The sequence below is a fragment of the Caretta caretta genome, chromosome 10 (genome assembly GCF_965140235.1).
Source record: "Caretta caretta isolate rCarCar2 chromosome 10, rCarCar1.hap1, whole genome shotgun sequence".
Taxonomy (NCBI): Eukaryota; Metazoa; Chordata; order Testudines; family Cheloniidae; genus Caretta; species Caretta caretta.
Window position 1 is genome coordinate 11,415,533 of NC_134215.1, and position 18,092 is coordinate 11,433,624.

Below are 18,092 nucleotides of genomic sequence, written 5' to 3' on the forward strand. Positions count from 1 at the left end.
TCAAGGCAATATGGCCCACTGAATAACTCTGTGCCTAGTTTTATCAGTCCGAAGCATTAACTTAGAGTAGAACCTCAAAGATGCAAACACCAGAGTTCCAGAGTGACCAGTCAACCAGACACCATGTGAAAATAGAAGTAACCAATTAGGCAGTGGGGGAAGCAAATACTGTTCTGTGCCTTTATTGCATTTTAAAGGTAGGCACATTTGGGTGGCCTGTTTCCCACCTCCATGCTCATGGCACCCACTTACAGCTAGGAGTTGAAGAGGCTGCGATTTGCAGACAGGAGCAGTACTGGGATCTACACTGCTTTCCTGTAAGCCATGGGTGCTGTTTTTACACACTCACACACTGTGTGTGTGTGTGTGTGTGTGTGTGTGTGTGTGTGTATGTGTATATATGTATGTATATATAAAATCTCCACCCACCCACCCACCCCCATTTGGGTAGGAGACAAGCTTGCCCTACCTAGGAAGGGAGCTGCCTCTGGAACCTGGCCCGGAGTTTGGACTGCTGGAGCCAGAGCTGTTTTGTTCAGAGTTACAAATGCTTCAGACAACCACCATTCCCGAGGTGTCCATAACTCTGAGGTTCTGCTGTATTTGCTACCTTTTTCCCTGTGGGAGGAGGGGAGTAAGAATAATAGATATATGGACTCAGTTGTGTATAAGACTGAGGGAGAGACTCAATGGCGGAAAGAAGTCTTCTGCAGTCAAGGCAGAAACCATGTCAATCGCAGTTTACTGGACAGTTGCCCCACTGATATCTGGGCTTCTTGCATCTGTGTATGATGGGACCTAGTCTCTCCTGATTCATTGCTGCCATTTGCAGTTGGAGTTTCATGCAATTCAGTGCAACACAAGGGCTTCTGAAAAACTGCCAGTGTAGCCCTCAGGTGGGCAGAATTCAGGGCACTGCTATAAGAGGGGAATCCAGTGAAATTTGACATGAGACCTCTGCGTGTATGTCTGCCCCAGGCACGTAGTATACACAGTGCAGGCTTCTTAAGAAGCTGTGGTGTTGTGAAATAGAGAGGCATAGCTTGCCCTTGTCTTATGAAATCTGGCCACCTGTACCATTTTAGCCTCTTGGAAAGTGTGTAGTAAAATTGAAAACTCTGCATCCATGCAGACTAGTGGCACTTTACTAAATGCATGTTTTCTCAAGCTAATTTTCTAGTCCCCTTTCCCGCTGCATGCATGCTGCTTAGTGCTTTCTCCTCCCTGATTTGCAGTGTTTAATGTTGAAGTGCATTCTCCCTATAAGCTTGCTGGGTTTTGTGTTTTTGTTTTCTTTTTGCATCTCCTTCTCCCTCCCCCAGCTTCAGGTCTGCCTGGAAAAAGTTCTGTACACCTAAGGCCATGTCTGTACATTTCAGAGGCTCATCTCTAAGCTACTTAAGCTTGAGTGTTGTACTGCTGCATTCCCTTTGTGATATGAAATAGGAGTGGGTGGGTGGGAAGAGAAAGAACATGCTTTGTCTCTGCTTGCAACCCGCTGCTGTGCACAGTTAAGTTAAAATCTGACTCTAAATGGCAGGCTAATCACCAGCTTTCTTCACCTTCTGAGCTCCAGGGAGGTTATTGGAACAGCAGAGTGTCCCAGTCTTCTCTTGTCAGCTGTGTTTTAAGAACAGTGTCTAAACTTGGTTTCTGCTGAACTGTGTTATGATAAAGTGTGACTGGCTGCTGTGGATGGATGTTAAAATATTAGAAACTGCCTTTTTTTTTTTAAATGGGATTTGGCTCCATTCACGCTAGCCTTGTCAGACCACATTGTAAACCGCTTTAGATGGAGTCACTCTTCAAACACGGCTATGAGGTCAGTGTAGGTGGAGCCTCTAAACAGTTGCCAGGAAATCCCTTCCTGTGAAACAGAACTGGAAACTTAGTGCATGTAAATAATTGTTCTGAACCATCTATGCAGGAACGATTCCAGTGATGGTGGTGTCCTGAGCAGGCTGGAGGCATCCTTAGAGGGTGGCTGGGTGGGTGTGGGTTTTTTTTTCTAGTCTACCTGTCCTTCAGATGTTTCTGGTTGCTAGCACAAATAACACTGCAGACTAGCTAATGAGTTGTTTAGTCTATTTAGTTCACTTCGGGAAGAAACTTGTTCTGCAAGATAGTCCAGGAGCCTGCAGGCTCCCCAGAACTCAGCATGCAGAGCAGAGGAATTGTGCAATGGGAGGAATACACGTGCCTGAAGACTGACACAAAACTGGTGGCTATACTATTTAGGCCCATTGGCATTGACAGTTTCCAACTTCATGGGCAGATGAGCTGTAACATAAATTAATAGTTTTGATTTGAAATGAAAGGAGATCAATGTCACTTTTAAAATGGAGGGACTATGGAGAGACACTTTCATTGTTGGATGATTATTCTACAAAGCAGATTGCGCCCTCCCCCCTTTTCTCCTCCCCCCAGCAGCCTTGTGGCACCCAACTTACCCTGCAACTGCTCTTAAGCTGCTACTATATGGTTTGACCTAGAAGTATATCACTTCAGTGCATATGTATTCTTCTCTTATGAATGATACTTAAGACTTTAAAAGCATATGGTCCCCTCTAATTATCATGACAACTGGACAGAAGAAGCAGTGACTCATCATGAGTGCTTACCACTTGCCAGAATGCTCTTCTCAGGGACATACTGTCTAACGCCCTCTGGTTGCCGAGAAGACATCTACAGTTCTGTGGTGCTAAGTGAAGGAAGGTGTCTCTATTTAAAACTATATTTCCCTTTAGCGTAGCTTGCTGGAGGCCTTAGTCATTTCCAGCAATTGGTGAGGAGCCTGCACCAGGAGTCTGCCATACTGAGACAAAGAAGTGGTTAATGAGGCTTCCAGTCTTGTCAGTGGTGCAGAAACACAGGCTCCAGCTGTGACTGTGGTTGGTCTTGGCTGGCTTTAATAGCTTTGATCTTGCTGCTTCCTGTGTGTTACAGGCTCTAAGTGGTAAAGGTTTTTTTGTTTTGCTTCTTGATTCAAAGGCTCCTTGGAGCTTAGTGTGTAGTGTAGACCTATCCTTTTGTGAGCTGTCTTCCTCCCTCTTCTTCAGCCCCACTCCCTAAGGGGGAGAGCAGATGGGAAGAGTTTTTCTTTACTGCACCTAAACAAGCTTTACTTTTTTGTGTGTGTGCTTCCCCCTTCTTCTCTGCCCCCAAAATATCCCACGCCAGAAGGCAAGGAGGAAAATTCCTTCCTATACAGATTCAAATACTTTTGAAGGGGAAGTTGAGGATTTGTGCCCATCTCAAGTGAAGAGTGCGGCTCTTGATTGTTACAGATATACTGCATCTAAACATTTAACAGCCTGTTATGCTGTTTGTTCATGCTGGGTCACTTAAATTCCATATAGTCAGTAGACCAGGGATCTGTGTTCTCACCTCTCCAGTCCTCCCATTCATAGTTTAAAATTTCATCAGAGAACTATTGCTTTTTCTCTTCTGTTTTCTGTTTAAAACCTGCCATCTTCCTCCAGAGTAGCTACCCTCATACATTAACATTGGCCTTAAATAGCTTATTTTAAAAGAAAGGGTCAAGTGAGCTGGCTTGCAGTGGATTGATTATTTTATTTATTGTTTCATCTGTGGAAGGTCCCCCATCAGTGTAGCTAGCAGGTTGCACTTGTGCAGTGTAGACTGGTAGAGCAATTTATTTGTTTTGGTGGAGTTAGAAACCCATGTTATACCCCCTGTGCAAACAGTAAGTATGCTTGACTACACCAAGGGTTTGCAGCCATACCTGTGGCTGGCTACAGAGGATTGCAGATGGGGCAAATCCCAAGTGTAGACTACTCCTAAACTTTCATTTTAAAAAGTCTCTTGCCTTTTGGTTGCAAGGATAATCTGCAAAACATGAACCAAATGTAAACAATAGTGACAGCCTGAGACAGTAGTTGTGAGTGCTATGAATTTCCCCATTCATCTTAATGGTGTGTTGGCTCTGAAGCCTAGTTGTGGTAACTTTTAAACTCTTAACAATATCACTGATAAAATGATTATCCAGAGTTAGGGTGACCAGACAGCAAGTGTGAAAAATCGGGACGGGGGTGGGAGGTAATAGGAGCCTATATAAGAAAAAGACCCAAAAATCGGGACTGTCCCTATAAAATCGGGACATCTGGTCACCCTACTCAGAGTGCTTTATGAAGATCATCATAATAGACTCTGCAGAGCGTCTTTCTTTGGGATCTAAGTGGGTAGAGGTAGAGATCACTTTTTCTGATTTAGTCCCTGAAGACTGTACTGTAAGAGCTGATATTATGGCAATCTTCTCTATTCTTGAGAGAGCTTTAATGTACACTCTGTGTGTGTGGGGGGGGGAATATTTTGATACCCTGGTGATTGCCATTTTGGGGATTGCCTCTTTTGACGTGCTAATGCCATGAGAGAATGTTGTTGAATTTATTCCCACATTTCAATTAAGTTGCCTTTCTACTCAACTAACCTTATACTACATTGATGTCTTGGTGTTTGACTTCTGAATACCCCTCAAATTACACAGCATCGTATAAACTGCTTTAATGTTGTGAAAGTTATCCCTGATCAGAGAGTAGACAGCAGTGGACCTCTAGCAGATTTAGATTTAGAAACCTAAGCAGGATTAAGATGAATTTCTTCAAATGGTTCCTCACAGCAGTATTGTATGTCAGCATTTCAGAGGTGAAACTTTTCTAGAAATGATCTAAGGACCCCATAAACCCTATTGGCACAGCATAGATCTCACATTCAAAGGGCACATCACATTCCCACACTTCTCTAGCCCTGGACTCTTCCCATTTCCTATCTGTCATGTGAATAAGTTTGTGATGCTCCACCAGCATCTGCTATGCATTACTTCTAATTCCACTCCGATGGCAAGAATTATTATTCCTTGTGTCAAGTCACAACTTCTTTGAATATACCCAGATGTTTGCTATGTTTCGCAAATAGTAACAGTTGCAGAGAGTAATGAACACCTTCTTTGATGGCATCCTTTTTCTGCTCATGCAAACTTCTGAAAGTCAAAGCCAAACTGAGCAGGGATCACTGTGGTGATCTAGTCTGACCTCCTGTCCATAGAACATCCCCAAAGTAATTCCTGGATCATATATTTTAGAAAAACAGCTGATCTTGATATAAAAATAGTCAGCGATGGAGAATCCACCATGACTCTTTGTAAATTGTTCCAATGGCTTATTACTGTTTAATGTATGCCTTATTTCCAGACTGAATTTGTCTAGCTTCAACTTTCAGCCATTGGATTGTTATACCTTTCTGCATTATTAAATATTTGTTCCCCATGTAGATACTTAAACTGTAATGAAGTCAGTCCTTAATCTCTTTAGTCTTGCCATATAAAGCATGGTTGTAGTCTGAAAAGTGATTGGGTAAAAGTAATACCACTCTGTTTGGCAGATCTGCTCCCTACATGAAATCATCTGCTTAGTTTAGGAGCAAAATGTATCTTACTGTTTTTTAATTCCCATTAACCCTGCTGAACCATGTGAGCTAGGGAAGTGAGCAGGATTCTTTTTCCACCTTGTGCCTAATCAACAGCATTGTTACAGCTGCGCAAAATTGTTTGAAGGCAAGGGGTGAGAGGTATCGCAAAGGGTATGATTTGTCCTGGCAAAGCTTTTTAGGGGAGGCGATGGGAAAGAAGGGAAACAGCTTGACTCTTACGTAATGAGGTGAGTTTGTAGGACTGGTAACTAGAATGTGCCTTTTCCCTTGTAAACCCGAACACCATTAATGGTGGCAAACTTCAAAACCCAAAGTGTGATAGTTTTTTTTTTTTAATTGTTCTTTAGGGTAGACCTGTACTTCAACAAAATCTGCACAACCAAAATTCCGTTGTGAAGAGGAGAGTTGTATAGTTTCCATCACTCTTCTATGGAAGCTTTTTCTTTTGCGTTAGTTACAGGAAGAGATCTATTCAGACCACTTCCCTTTCAATTTCTCTTGATAAGCCTCCAAATAGTGAGGTACTCAGTGTTGAGAAATGTTTTGTTTTTAGGTGGAGATGCCATTAGCAGAGAGAACAAGGTACATTGGAAGAAAAGACATACATGTGCACATGCACTAATTATGTATGCAAGTGCATGCATATATTTAAGAAGCATTGTAAAGTGGCTTCTTTCCATAGCAGAGCTTTTCAAATACTGCATATGGTACTGAATCCTTAAAGATATTCAAAATGTAGCCTAATTGTATTTAAAGGGAAACCAGCTGAGCTGTATTATCTACAGCTGTCACACTTATGGAAAAATATCTTCTTCATTGATGGATTTCCGTTCAGCTAATTTTCCGTGACTGGATAAAGCTTGTTTTGTTTCTGACCCATATAGATCTGGCTGGCTGCCCTTGCTCCTTCTTTGTTTTGTTTTATTTTTTTTGTTTTTGTTCAAAGCTGTCCTCCAGTCCTTCATATTTGACTTTCAGATAGTGACCGTCACATGCTGTTTCTATTGGGAAAAATCTGTGACTTTTCCACCTCCGCCCACTTTGGGGAGAGCCCTCTCTTAAAGGCCCCATCTATGCTGGGGCTCAGTGAGTAGTTTAAACTGTGTTTAAACACTGTTCCAGCTAAAGTTGTTTTTTAATCATTTGGTTGGCCACAATGCAAGGGAACAGACTGCTCTGATCCTGAACTTGATCTTTTTCCTTCATACTGGCAAGGGTGTGGGCCCTTTGTATGCAGAGTTCCATGGGAGAGAGACTCTGGGCTGACCAAAGGAGCAGGGATGACTGCAATTATGGAGCGCTGCATCTAGCCGTCTCTGCTGGATGCAAGTATGCCATAGCAGAGTGCCCTTGAAGTTATGCAGTGTGGTGCATGCTCAGGTCGAAAAGGGTTTCTAAGAGGGTCCCATACTCAGTGAGGACAAAAACAGACTCTGCAGGAGGGAGAATAGATTAACTCTTTTCTAGCCTCCAGTAGCATCTGGACCTGTCCCATAGGTATTCCTTATATGCAAAGTGCTATATCCACTTCCTTCAGATTTCAGCAGTGCCTGCCCTGTAGTTGGAATGGCAGATGGTCTCCCTAGTGACACCATTCTGTGTGTAGTGACAGGCAGCTAGAGCTTCTAGAGGGGTGTAGGGAACAATTCCCTGCCAATGCAGGATAGAATAGGCTATTAAGTCTCTGCATTTCACCTTGTCCCTTGCCCCAATATGCATGACTTTGCTAACTGGCCAGAAGGGCTGAGTGTTTTCACACTATAACCAGGAACACTAATGTCATGAGCCAAACCTCCTTCAGTGAGAGTAGGTGGTGGTAACTCCTGGCGCACACGGAGATTTATTACTTATTTTCACTCCTGAACTACTCTCTTCTTTTATGTGCTGAGTCCATGGGTCTAGTAGATGCTCAGAGGAGTCTACCAAATTAAGAGGTAAAGGGCTGAATTGGTGGCTAGCTCAAAATGAAATTCCATATGTATCTTGACTTGTATGTGAGAGCTGGCAGAGCGAGTTAAAGCATTGATTTCTTACATCTGGAGTCTTGGCTTCAAATTCTGGCTTTGGTACAGAGCTAGTTCTAGGAATGTGCAGACCCTGGATGTGTGTGGTACCTCCCCGCAGTGACCTAAGGTAGAAATTGGGGTGCCTTTTTAAAATTTGCTTTTAAATGGGTCTGTTTAGAATGAAGAGGCTAACAGGGAGGGGGTTGGTTGCTGGGGCAGGAGAGGAGTGGGGATTAAGCCACTGACTCCACCTGGAAATAATTTTTCCTTTCTTTAAGATATTTAAGACCTCCTAGTGTTGGGGTCATGTGCTTAGGTAAAAATTACTTGTGTACATAAAGCACTATAATGTACCAACAGGCAGCTTGGCACCACTGGGTCTTGCCTTTGAGAGATGTAGGCCTGGAACAGCGAGTTGAACTCCGTTAGCAGACCTGTGTATGTGGGGGAAATGTTGGCAGTGGAGGTTGCACTACCTTTGTCTGACTTGTGTGGACACTAATACTTTTCTTTTAACTGGATTAAGTGCACTATTGTCCTTGTTGCAGGTCTTCCTGCGTGCACCCCCATAGGTGTCTGGCCTCAGTCTCTCAACTTGCACACCCTTACACCAAGACTTGGGTTACAGCCCACTGTGTACCAACCCTGACTTTCAGCAGGTCTAGTTGGCATTTAAGCCCTGTGGTTGACATTTTTCCCTGGGAGTTGAGACTAGTAGTTAATAGTCAGGCACCACAAAGCCTTCTGTCACAGTGTTGATATTAACAGCAGGAATACAGCTTTCAGAGATGTGGGTTAAAGGTGTAACAGACCTAACCACGTGGCTCTTAGCTGCTCCTGGGCTAGATGCCTAGGCCTGCTTAGAGAACCTGCCTGCTCTCAGCTCCTATTTCTCCCAGTCTGTGTCTGCTTGTGAGCTCTTTCACTGACATCCTGGGCTATCTCCCCTACTCACCAAAATTTCCTCCCTCTCTAGGGCCTTTGAAGTTTTGTAAGGGCTTGTCTGTCTACACTTACAGCACTGCAGCGGCACAGCTGCACCACTGCAGCGCTTGGTGAAGACGCTATCTATGCTGATGGGAGAGCATCTCCCATCAGGGTAGTTACTCCACCTCCCTGAGAGGTGGTACCTATGTCGATGGGAATTGCCTGTCTGTCAGCATAGCGCTAACTCCAGGTATAACTCTGTCGCTCAAGGGTGTGGGAAATCAAAAGCTGAGCGATGTAGTTATACCAACATAAATTGATAGCACAGACCAAGCTTAAGGGTTTAATACTCCCTTTGATCTCTCTTCTCACCATATCACCTCTTCTGGGCCTGTGAAGTCTCCTCTCCATGGCTATAAATGGTATTTGCCTTTTGCAGGGGTGTTCTTTATCTGGGCCTTTGTTTCACTTTGTTCTTGGTTTCTTTACCTGTCCCTCTTGATCTAACTCCATAGCAAGTAACTCATCATAAACAACCACACAGGAACCGGTCCCATATTAATAAACACACATTTTCCTAGTTTATCACAACTGCTTTCCAGTTTCTAGTTGGCTGGCAAACTACTTAGTGAGGAGGAGGTTTTGATTTTCTACTTTTTAACAGAAAGTAGAACTGTCTGTCCAAGGAGGTAAAACTTCAAATGGAGGAACCATTGTGGGCCAGGAATAGATGTGCTAATCCATTGTGTATTTGCAGTGTCAGAAATGATGTAAACCTGTAGTAGTTGAGGTAGGGAACTAAGAACCACAGACGCTAGTGATGGAAGAGGCCCATTGGGGTCCTCTAGGCCAGAGGTTCTCAAAGCCCGTCCGCTGCTTGTTCAGGGAAAGCCCCTCGTGGGCCAGACTGGTTTGTTTACCTGCCACGTCCACAGGTTCGGCCGATCGCGGCTCCCACTGGCCACGGTTCGCCGCTCCAGGACAATGCTGGCTGCGGAAAGGGCGGCCAGCACATCCCTTGGCCTGCGCCACTTCCTGCAGTCCCCACTGGCCTGGAGTGGCAAACGTGCGGACGCGGAAGGTAAACAAACCGGTCCGGCCTGCCAGGGGCTTTCCCTGAACAAGTGGCGGACTGGCTTTGAGAACCACTGCTCTTGGCTATTCCCTTGCCAGTGGGAAGTCCCTTTATCTTAAGTATTGCAGATTGTTTGTTTGGGGACAACCTGCATCTATGTTACTAATCTGGTCTGATCTGTACCATAGGGAATATGGGAAAGGGGTAGCTTCTGAAGGTGAGGGCCCATTCCCCTGACAATCTTTGTCCCAATCCTGCAAAAGTGGAACTGCTTAAACACTGATGCATCTTTGTTGCAAATTCCCTTCCAGAAATCTAACACAAGCCCCAGAAAGGAAATCCACCTTTTCACCGAGAATGCTCATTTGACAAGCTGCCAGTTCTGAGCTAAGCCTCATTTAATAAGACTTTTAGTCTGTGGGGACCTGTCAATAGAAGCTGAATTTGGAGAGAGTCTTATTCTTTCCATAGTGTGTAGAGGCTTTCAGCCGTCATTACAGAGAAACAGGAGAACAGCCAATTTAGAGGGATACCCCCCCCCCCCCATAGCAAGGGAGTGTTTCCTTTCTGTAAAATGGAGATTAGAGTGTGGTAACAACTGAGGGAGAGAATGTGTTGTAGTTTAATGTTAACCCATTGGAACATCAGTATTCCATTGATTCATATGGCTTGGGTTTGAATTTGCAGTTAGAGAAAATACCAGCTTCATGTTAAATTAATCCTTTGCACTAAGTGGTTTGGGTTCTTCTTAGCTAACGTTTTTTGGTTTTTTTTTTTAACTGGGGGCCACTGGAATGAATTCTAGACCTTGCCCCCATGTGACCTGTGCTGTGGTAATTAAGGGGTCCAGCCTTACTTGCATCACCCTTTATTGTTGCAGCCCTGGCGTTCTACAACGATCTGGTAAGACCTTTGACTAGTCAACTTCTGGAGCCCACGTACCGTTAGCGGCAGCAGTTTGTTTCATGTACACTGACCAAACTGGAATACAGGCCTCCAGTGCTGAACGTATGCATTGTAAAATGGGGGCCAGAGTGGCAGCGGGAGGGGCAGTGATGGATGCTTAGTCAAACTCTAATTGCAGTCTCAGGGCTTATCTATGTGCAGACCCTCAGGAAAATTAATCTGAATTAATGAAAGCTGCACACTTAAAGCAGACTAATTCCAGTGCATTAAACCTACTGAAGTGAATTAAGAGAAACTATCCCATGGTCTGGGGAAGAGCTGGAGGGTCAGCTGCTTCCTTCACGTTACCAGCTTTAAGAAACTGTCAGTACTGAAAGGCGATGGGCAGCGTTTGCAGTGGATAGGAGAAATAGGACTCCTTACTGGGCTTCTGAATGAGAGATGTGTGCTGGCCCTCTTTGTGCCAGAAGCCAAAGTGGAGGAAATAGCTCTGGGACTACTTTATATCCTCACGATGTCGTGTCTCCCTTCCCCACACTCCTTACTGACATCACTCACTAGAATAAATAGATATGAGTGCTCTATTGGCAGTGGACCAGTTTGCTTCATTTGCTCTTCTGAGTGAGCATCTTTCTCTTCCCACACTCCTTTAACCCCTCCTGCTTTTATTTTATATCTCAAGTTGCTTGTGTAATGTTCCTTCTAGATTTAGTCACAGATTGCAGGGAAAGCTTTCTTCTGGCAAAGGCTAATTATAAAGTAAACTATAAATAGTTCACAGTCCAGGAGTGATTAAACTAACTGTACTGTTGGGATCCTCTCAAACTGTAGACACTTATGGATTTTAAACTAACTGTCCAGTGGACTGAAATAGTTGAATTTTAAGCAGAAGCAATTTTTTTAGCTCACTGGTGGAAGATGCAACAAAGGTATATTGCAGCCAAATTCTTATCACAGCACTTAACTCGGATAGTTTGCTCATTGGAGTCCTGTCTCTGTAGTTTAGCCTGTACCAAATGTCACTGTAGATGAGAGAGCTTCTCACTAACCGTTGTACACCTGCATTACAGCAGTGGATGAAGTGTAAGTGTTCCTGAAGTGTAGAGTAAGTGGGTGTGTTTGGTTTGGGCTTTGACAAGTCCAATGGGAAAATCAAGGGCATCTCTCTTGGCTTGCTGTTGAGGCCATATAACTAACTAGCACTATATTTTACTGTGGTAGTGAAAATGACTGGCTCTCTCATGGATCAATAGATTGTGATGAGGGAAAGTTAGCTCTTCCAGTAAGTACTTCGTGCTGTTTTTCAAGGATATGTGAAGGCTTTAGTGTCCTCCTTCAGAAAAGTTTAATGGAAGCTCCATGTTGTACTAAAATAGTGGTGTATTCCCCGGGAAATTATTTTAATCTGTTTACTGGCAAAACCTGGCTGCTGTGCCAATGAATAGAACTGGCACCAGAAAATGAAGTTAATGTACCCTAATAAGACTTGAAATAAGAAATTGTGTGCTCAAAACCAACCTTTCAGACTTCCTTCCTCCTGTCTGCAGCAGCAGTCTTCGAACAAGTTTTGTTCGCTCAGTAAAAATGTGCGTGTTTTTTTTTTTTAAACAAATAAAATCCTGCCCTATAGTGCTGTAAAATCAAAAGTGGGGAACATGTAACTGCGAACTGAAGGGAAATGTTAACGCTTGCACCTGCGTCATCCTTCCCCCAGTTAGTCTTTCAGAGGGAAGTATCTCATGATTTCAGTATACTCTGCCAATCCCTAAAATGATCTTTGGGCACTGGATTGGCTTTGACTGACTAGATGGGGAGCTTTCCTTTTCCAGGTCGCAAGTTTAAATTCTGGTTAGCTCAGCAGTGACTGAAAGTTACTATGTTGAAGCTGTTTAGTGGCCCAAGTGAGGGCTTCTCAAGCTCTCTTATAGGTAGGATCATCTTGGTTTCTTTCATTATCTTGTAGACCTCTTGTCCATATGCTATTACACAGATCACTTCCCCTCCCATGCATGATGGTCAGATGACTTAGTGGGTGTAACAGCAACTCCATATATGGAGATGTTGCTATTAGGAAAGTATTTATTTAGTGTATTTGTAGGGGTTTTTTGTTGCAATCTTAGTAGCTAGGAAAAAGGAGAACCAAAACCACATGACCAGCTATCTCTCTGTGGACTGCCAATGATCCATGGATCACAGTTGGGAAATCTGTGGCCTAAGAACAATGAGTTGGTGATCTCAGCCCTTTCCAAAGGATAGGGGTGCACATCAATAAAACCAGTTACCCTTGGCACTAATTACCTCCCCTGTTGATGTGATCTTAGTAGAGGTCAAGAAGTGCACTGTTCTGGAAATTGAACTACCCTCTCCCTTCACAGTGATGGTCCCTTCAACTAGGATGATGTGGATGATCTTGCAAGTGCCCAGATAGTGCTAGCCATCCCCGGAGTGGCGGTCTGTTCCCACTGTGCCCTTTCTCTTGCTCTGGGACTTCCTTTCTTGGCATTGGGATCTGGATGCTTGTTGTTTTTGTTAATGTGACTATCAATACCAGCAATCTGCGCAAGTGATGCAGCTTTCCCCGCTTGTATCTGATTCCTGCATTAAATGGGTGTTTGGTACACCAAAATACATAAATTAAAAACTACCAGGAATCTGACTGTCCTAGAGTCTAGCAAGCCTGTGGGAAGTACAGCAGGCTGTCCACTCCAGCCTCAAAGGGTGGCAGTTCCAGGGCATCGAATCTCTCTGAAATCAGTGTCCTTTGGTTGTTTCTATGCTACCAGTGCTGCACAACCACTGCTTCCATAGGCACTACTACTGTTTTTATTTTGAAAGATTGCTGCTACAGCGTAGCTACATCTGCCAATCTGGCTGATACTACTTGGATTTACACCCGCATTCAAAGACTGCTCGATTTTGGCTTCTGCCAGTAGTGTAGTTACAGTGATTAAAATGTTGCCCCTTCACCATGTCTCCAGATAAGTATGGTTCCTGCATCGTTTACTATAATGGCTCTGATAGCTTGGGGAATCTGTGCTCTCCATGGTGAAAAGCGAAGTGCATAATTTTAAATTTACTCAGAATAATGGGGCCTTGAATATCAGGGTCTCCCAGACTTAGTGTTGCAGGATAAAGGGAGTAAGGGATTTATCCAGCCTTGCAGTCCCTCTTTAAATACTAGTAGTTTAATCCTGGCAAGCAAGCAAGCAGTGGCTAGTCTTTCACTGCCAGCGTATCTCTGGGTCCTAAATTGATTTGTTGGAAGGATTAGTTACTCCAGTCTTGTATGTCCATTGGCTGAAAACAAACACTTGCTCCTTGTGAAATGAACACAGAACCTTGGCATGCTCCTAGGTACAGACAAGTCCCATTCAGCTGAATATTTACAGAGAAACAAATTAAAACTTTACTTCACAATCCTGACTTTTTTGTTTGGGTGCAACAAGTGACAGGAACCAATCTTTCTTATGGGGGGAAGTTGATGTCTCTGCATGCTGAGCTGCAGCATGAAACCTTCACCATTGAAGAAAGACTATGGTGTGTTAGGAAAGGGATGGATTATTAGTGAGGCTCCTGTTTCAGGCAGTAATGCTTCTCTGAGCGTATCCATTGAAGGGGGAATTTTTTTTCTTCCCTTGTGCAGTTTGCCTGGGACCATATGTAAGGTGTTTGTAAAGGAATCTCAGTCTGGCAGGTGCATTTATTTTAGTACTGTGTGCTGGTAGATGGCAGGCCTTGGGAAGCGGGAATACAGCTGAATACAGTTGTCTTGTTGAATACCCCTCTTTGTTTAGAAACTCTCTTAAAAGCACACACCCCATGTGTTGTGTTCTAGTGAAGGGAACGGAACTCTCCCTTCTGTCCTCCCCACCCCCGTTTTAATAGTTTCAGCTGTGTGTATGATTCTTGGTATGATATGTGTATCTTTCCATGTGGTCTGGTTAGGTATGTGTTAATCATCTGTAGTAGTTGTCTTCTGGTAAATGCTGTGGATATATTGTCAAAGCCTTGGCTATACTATGCTGCCATGTAGGCAACTTGCGGTCCAACAGGCAGGCTATAAACTGATGCAAATCTCATGATGTATGTTTGACAGGTATCAAATTCTGTCAAGGCTGGCACATGCTTGATTGGAAGTACAGTGAACTGTGCAGCTTGCAAGACTTCCCAGGACGCTAACGGAGCTGGGGGTAGCTATAAGACAGAAAGAAAGGGGGTGGGAAGGAAAATACAAATCTATAAACCCTCCCTCTAAGAGGCGGGTTACCTTGGCATTTTGTCCATGGTGTAACAGCCTTTGCTTAGAACCACATTTCATGTAACTGCAACATTCCTCAGCTCAGTTGTCTGACCAGGTACCAATGTGATATATGCCATCATGTGCCAGCAATGCCCCTCTGCCATGTACATTGGTCAAACTGGACAGTCTCTACGTAAAAGAATAAATGGACACAAATCAGATGTCAAGAATTATAACATTCATAAACCAGTCGGAGAACACTTCAATCTCTCTGGTCACGCAATCACAGACATGAAAGTCGCTATCTTAAAACAAAAAAACTTCAAATCCAGACTCCAGCGAGAAACTGCTGAATTGGAATTCATTTGCAAATTGGATACTATTAATTTAGGCTTAAATAGAGACTGGGAGTGGCTAAGTCATTATGCAAGGTAGCCTGTTTCCTCTTGTTTTTTCCTACCCCCCCCCCCCCCCCCCCAGATGTTCTGGTTTAACTTGGATTTAAACCTGGAGAGTGGTCAGTTTAGATGAGCTATTACCAGCAGGAGAGTGAGTTTGTGTGTGTATGGGGGTGGGGGGGATGTGAGAACCTTGATCTATGCAGGAAATAGCCCGACTTGATTATGTAAAGAGTTGTCACTTTGGATGGGCTAGCACCAGCAGGAGAGTGAATTTGTGTGGGGGGGTGGAGGGTGAGAAAACCTGGATTTGTGCTGGAAATGGCCCACCTGTTGATCACTTTAGATAAGCTATTACCAGCAGGACAGTGGGGTGGGAGGAGGTATTGTTTCATGATTTCTGTGTGTATATAAAGTCTGCTGCAGTTTCCACGGTAAACATCTGATGAAGTGAGCTGTGGCTCACGAAAGCTCATGCTCAAATAAATTGGTTAGTCTCTAAGGTGCCACAAGTACTCCTTTTCTTTTTGCGAATACAGACTAACACGGCTGTTCCTCTGAGACCAGGTAGGAGTTACAGGTGGGGTTTTTTTGTGGTGGTGTTTTTAAATCAAATACCTCTTTTGTAATGTGGGATTGTAGTGAGAGAAGGGGGGGGAGGGGCGGGAGAGAGCGGGGAGATGACATTGTTTTAAAAAAAATCCTTTGTTTTGTCCATGGTTGGTACAGATCTGTATCTAAACTGCAGACTACTAAGACGATTGGGTCAGCACTAAATCCTTGGGCCCCATTCCAGATATTAAAGCCATTTTTAAATTTTATTTGCTTTCTGGGTAGAATCTGGTTGTTGGTGACTATTAAATGCAATCAGCAGAAGTATCCCTTTTACTACATTAGTGTGGATTTGATAGAATGTTCTGAATGGAGCATTTGTTTTTTGTTAACGAATCTAGTTTCACTGAGATTCTGATGAGAAATTTGGAGTTAACGCTGCACTCGTGTTTCTAGTTGGGTATCATTTGAAGGAAACCATAGACATGAATTGAAGTAGACACATACTAGTTCTGATAGTGAGCATTTCAAATTTATTGTATATTCCCATCTCCATTGGTATTATCTAGATGATCGTTTTTTGTCTATGTACAGTATGTGGAAGCATACAGACCTAGCTTGAGCCGCTAAGATATTGCTGCTCTGGGGATTGATTTTTAAAAGCAGAGAGTCTTTCAAGTGTGGATAATAAATTCCACCCTCTGATTCAAACCCACTTGTGCACTTGGATTTCTAGTCTTAGTGTTGCTCTACCATTTATTTTGGAGGGAATATTTTATTCGTGAAGATGAAGAGACCTGCAGAAATGGAAACAAACTCTTATACTCGTAGCTGTACAGTTCAACCAGCTGCCCTAGTACTGATCTCTGCTCTGGATTAAAGACGAATCTTGACTCATTCATGTGACTTGCAGACTCAGGAAGACAATAGTGCATCCATTATTTGTGACTTACTCCGCACATCCTCTTGTGAACGTATCTGTTTAATGAATAAGCTTAGTTTCATAAAGTCTTGTGTCCAGGGGTGGATTCTGTGACCTATGCCATGAGTGAAGGATCCCTGGGACTCGGATAAGTCATCTGTTTCTGCCATATGTTTATGCTATGGAGGTGCCTCTGATGTAACTGGAATTTTTATTTTATTTTGTCTTCCTCAGGCCTTGTTGCTGTTTGGTGGTGTTGCTCTGTCCTGCCTTGCTCTGGATCTCCTCTTCCTCCTGTTCTACTCGTTCTGGCTGTGCTGCCGCCATCGGAAAAGTGAAGAGCACTTAAATGCAGATTGCTGCTGCACTGCTTGGTGTGTGATCATCGCGACCCTTGTCTGCAGGTGAGTTTACATTTTGTCTGCAGGGTAAATTAATGTTGCCTATTTTGTCACTGCCACTTCCACCCACACCATACATATGCTGAGCATCAGCCACTGACTCCGTGACTCAATAGATTGGAAACAGCCTCCTCTCTTTTAGTGTACTCCTAACTTTAAAATCCAGCATAGACTTTTCTGATTGCTATTCCACACCTTACTGCATAATGGTTTGTCATATGATGACTATAAAGTGCCAGAAGAGCAGCAGGGTATTTGCCATTTACTAGCAGTTAACGAAGACCCTGTCCTGAGAGGCTTATCACCTAATTAAGATGGATGCAGTTCACATAATTATCAGGCCTAGTCAAGAATTTACAGTGGAAGCAGGTTTTCCTAAGGAAATAACCAATACATTGGGTAGGTGGATTTAGGGTTTTTAAAAAAAATAAAATAAAAAGCATGGATCTTTTTCTTCTTCCTTTGTAAATAGTATCCAGTGCTTGCAGTCCTGATCGCTCCATTTTTATCCCTTTGGTAAGACTGATGCACTACCTTAAGGGTCACTAGTGATGTTGCTAGTGTTGGCCACTAATGTTTTAATGCCAGAAACATTTGAAGGAGGTGAGGGGAGAATGGCAGCAAGTGGAAAAGGGGGTGGGGGAAGAGAATACAGTCCTATTGGATTCTGTTTTTGGGTTAGTGCAGACAAGGAACCCCACCTTCCAAAAAATTAGTGGCAGGAGTTAGGAAATAGAAAACTCAGTTAATTTCTGAAACAACCCAGGGCTTTATTTGGACAGTGTGGCAAAAACAATACACTGCAGCCTGCAAACTGGGAGTAAGTACCTCTGCATGTAGATCAATCCCTGCCCTTCCTTGACAGCACTTGGGCCTGTAAGTGTCTCCAGTGGCCATAGTGCATACTCCCAAAACTAGACCTCCCAGGTGTGGTCATGATGGCTTATGGTTAGAAATACCATGCAACTCTACAGTATCAGATGAGCATGTGTCATCCTTGTTTCTAACTCTTAAAGTATTCTGAGAGTACTTGGGATAAGATCATGCATTCTTTGACTATGCAAAACTACCATGTCAGTCAGATCAGGCCTTAATTTTCACTTACGCTGTCCTGAACACACTGATCAGGTGCAGTTTTAGTGAATCAACACTGTAAAAAGCTAGAAGCCTGGGAGAATCATTAGGGGGCTTGGGCTTTGGCTTTGGTTTTGGTTTAT

The 18,092-nt window shown here is 43.5% G+C and overlaps 1 protein-coding gene across 12 annotated transcripts in view; it reads left to right on the forward strand.

The window, feature by feature from the left end:
• TTYH3 (tweety family member 3) overlaps window positions 1-18,092 on the forward strand; it is a 107,077-nt gene that overhangs the window by 33,041 nt on the left and 55,944 nt on the right. For all 12 annotated transcript variants that reach the window (XR_012670125.1, XR_012670128.1, XR_012670122.1 and 9 more), the window contains exon 2: window positions 16,709-16,878. Coding sequence is in view for 5 of the 12 variants with exons in the window: in XM_048867981.2 (XP_048723938.2) it covers window positions 16,709-16,878 (170 nt within the window). In the remaining 7 variants the exon portion in view is untranslated. The remainder of the gene's footprint in view (window positions 1-16,708; window positions 16,879-18,092) is intronic.